The sequence below is a fragment of the Penaeus monodon genome, chromosome 29 (assembly GCF_015228065.2).
Source record: "Penaeus monodon isolate SGIC_2016 chromosome 29, NSTDA_Pmon_1, whole genome shotgun sequence".
Taxonomy (NCBI): domain Eukaryota; kingdom Metazoa; phylum Arthropoda; class Malacostraca; order Decapoda; family Penaeidae; genus Penaeus; species Penaeus monodon.
Window position 1 is genome coordinate 28,741,541 of NC_051414.1, and position 3,529 is coordinate 28,745,069.

The 3,529-nt window shown below is 42.3% G+C and overlaps 1 protein-coding gene across 1 annotated transcript in view; it reads left to right on the forward strand.

Annotated features, from left to right (window-relative positions):
- LOC119591825 overlaps positions 1-3,529 on the forward strand; it is a 19,497-nt gene that overhangs the window by 11,081 nt on the left and 4,887 nt on the right. Inside the window, 1 exon segment of the mRNA XM_037940570.1 lies at positions 3,236-3,389. Coding sequence (XP_037796498.1) covers positions 3,236-3,389 — 154 coding nt within the window.

A 3,529-nucleotide genomic window follows, 5' to 3' on the forward strand; every position in this document is an offset into this window, starting at 1 on the left:
ACAGTTCTTTTAGACTCCAGACTGAGACATAAATACATTATTGTCATTCAGATAAATGTAATTTTTTTCCCGTTTGGTATGTCGACTTTGATATCAAATATTGCAAAAATGGAAAATGGTTTGATACAAAGGTAAGACGTTTTGCAAGATCATTTGTTCAAATATGATCGATTAGTGTGGCGGAAAGACTTCGAACTCACGTGGACTGGGTGACTGTGTAAAATACAATTTGGAATGTAAATTGGCTAGCAGATTTTGTACATATGAGCTTTGAGGTTACAATAAATCTATATTAAAATCGCCTGTTAGAATACAAAGTTTGTTTTTTAATTCAATTTTATTAATGGATTCTGAATGTAATGTGATAAAATTCACCAAGTCCGTGTGGGGGCGTCATACCTCAGCGAATTACTGATTTCTATGAAAGCCCTGCTCCATCACTGAAAGGTCTGTACAGTGAGAACAGGTCAGACAGTCGTGTACATAGACATCCCCATTAACCCGTGTGCGGTTGTTGCTATACTTTGTAATTAGGCACATGATACAGCTCTTGTATTTCATCTGTAAGTTTTGACCCAGAGACAGCAATAAAGTTCCAGTGAGTTTATGCATTCATCAACAAAGGAATTAAGATTTTCGGATATGCTATTAATGTTGAGCGAGATGACAGATGTGTTAGACGGACATACATACGGTAAGGGGGGATTTGGGAAATAATAACTAACAGGATTAGACAAAAAAAAATTTCACCTGCAGAAAAGTATCAGGGTCAGGGCTTTCTGTATCATCACTGACAGAAAAGTATATTACCGAGATGAGCGAGAGTATTTACTTCACCATTGCTATGGGGTAACAATTCATCATTTTCATCAGAATTGTCTCATTTCAGAAAATAAATTAGAAATTCTAATTTATACAGCAGTACATTAATTATGACTGATATAACGTAGTCGGTTTCTTCTGGCGAACATACGCGCGTTGACCATCCTCGTGAGTCCTCGCGGAAGGGCCATCGCTAGTGGTTTGCGGAACTGCCTGGCGAAAGAACAAGGGCTGGGGTGACGCTCGGGTGGGCGGCCGAGAAGAGGAGGGCGTGGCTGGGGGTGACATTTGGAATTCGCAGGATCATGAATGATGAGGGTACGGTAATTAAAATAACTGTGCTTTCTGTCTTTACGAGCCTGGTGATATGCTGGATACAGGTCTTCATTGTTGACGATGTTAGTACCCTTCATTTTCGGCATCACCGTATCCCGTACCGAAAAAGAGGGTCAATTTAGTCACGATGTCTCTCGGCTGCTTGTGTCGCCAGGCTTTCCTACGCAGTGGACGCGCTCGAACAACGGGGTCAGGTTCAGGCATTTTTCGTTACCCCCGTGAAGCGGAGAATATTGAGCCGTTGATCGTCCAGATAGTCTGTGCATTTGACCATCCCTTGCAGTTGTTGCTGGAGGTCCTGGTTTGAACGCTGCAACAGCTCAATTTTCTTCGTCTTCTCTCCGTCATGTTTGGATTTCAGATCGGCTATTTCTTTATGAGGAAAATTTAGGCTTTAGATTACGTCATGGAACTTTTGTTTAGTTTCTTTGATATAGTTTAGAAACTTCGAGACGCATAATTGCGTCAACATAACATTTACGTTGTGCTTCAAGCAGTGCATTTATGCTCTTGGTCATCGCTGCATTAGATGATGGCGAAGCGCGATCTGGCGGTGGGAGAATGTTTAGGAATGCTTTTTCGGTAGTTAGCGGGACATTTGATTGACAGCTCGTGTGTATGTGTGTGAGGGGGGGGGGGGGACTGCAGGTAAGGCTCACTGAACATGCGCCAATTTTTAAAAAATCTGTGTAGAAGAGTTGTTGGATTTTTCATTTTCAGCTTGAAAATGCACGAATCTAAACATAACCTATAAACAGGGTATACGCTTGCTCGGTGGCTGCATAGAGGATGGGACTGAAGGGGAAGAGATTGGGATGAAGAGGCTGAAGGGGGGAGAGGTTGGAGTAAGGAAGGGCTTGAAAGGGGAGAGGTAGGGATGAGGAAGAGGCTGATGGGCGAAGAGGTTGGGGTAAGGAAGGGGGCTGAAGGGGGAAGAGCTTGGGATGAGTAAGGGGATGAAACGGGAAGAGCTTGGAATGAGTAAGGGGCTGAAGGAGGAAGAGGTTGGGATGAGAAAGTGGCTGAAGGAGGAAGAGGTTGGGGTGAGTATGGGGCTGAAGGGGGAAGAGGAAGAGGCTGAAGGGGAAGTGGTTGGGATGAGTGAGGGGAAGAGGTAAGGATGAGGAAGAGGCTGAGTGGGGATGGGGTTCATGGGGGGAAAGGTAGGGGTGAGGAAGGGGTTGAAGGGGGAGGGGGTAGGGATGAGAAAGGGGCCGAAGGGGGGGAGAGGCAGAGATGAGGAAGGGGCTGAAGGGGGGAGAGGCAGAGATGAGGAAGGGGCTGAAGGGGGGAGAGGCAGAGATGAGGAAGGGGCTGAGGGGTGAAGAGTGATGAGTCAGGGGCAGGAGGAAGAGGTTAAGATTAGTAAGGGGCTGAAGGGGAAGGGGTAGGGAAGAGGGAGGGAAGTAGACTATTTGATTTCATCTTGGTGCAGCTTGTGTGCGGCAACTGGGCAGGTTGATATTTTTCCCTTCTAATAGTACATGTATGTGGGGAATGATACTTAATATCTCAAAAAAGTGATGATTTTTTTAGCCTGCCTGTAATTTTTTTTCAGCTTTGAGATCTTTATGAGGTTGGAAATCGCTACTCAAAATAAACCGAGATGAACCTTTGGAAAAAAACAAAACTCGAAGAAGGGTGGTTTATTTAATTTCTCTTTCCCAGTTCGTAAGTTCGCCGTTGAAGGCGAGGAATAGGACGTGTATTTTCCACTCTTTATTTATGTATTTCTCACATTGAGAAATATGATAAAATGTATTTTTCATGTTAATGGCAAGCCAAAATTTTGGTCATTTATGATGAAAAAAGGATGGCAACTGTGATAAAAACGGAATATGCATGTTGAACTTACTGGATTTTTAAATGAAATAACAAGTTTAATCTATATTCGTATTAACGATCATTAATAAAAAATTTCCTTGAGTTTAATAAGATTACTTGTAGTATACGAACATTGTCGTGTTATTATTGAATTTTTATTTAAACATTTCGGTGTATTAATGGTATACATATGTGAGTGTATATAAATATAATTAAGACTACCACGATATAATTTCTCCCCATGATAAAGCAGGATCATCCGGTCACTACATGCAGTGAGGGAAAAGGAATCTGCGTTCAAAAGAAGCTCTGTAGCCTGCCGGTGGCCGACGCTGCTTGTGACAAAATTGGAAGCATATGCTGCAAAAAAGGTTTTCTTAATCTTAAACGTACTTCAGAGCGAAAAGGTTCGTAAGCGTTAATGCTATATGTAGAGTACATTCCTCCAAGATGCATTCACATTTTGTTGCACTAAATGAATACAGATATCAAATTTTTTAAAGGGAATTATAAAGGTTCCCATCATTAAATTTTCCGATGTGTTATA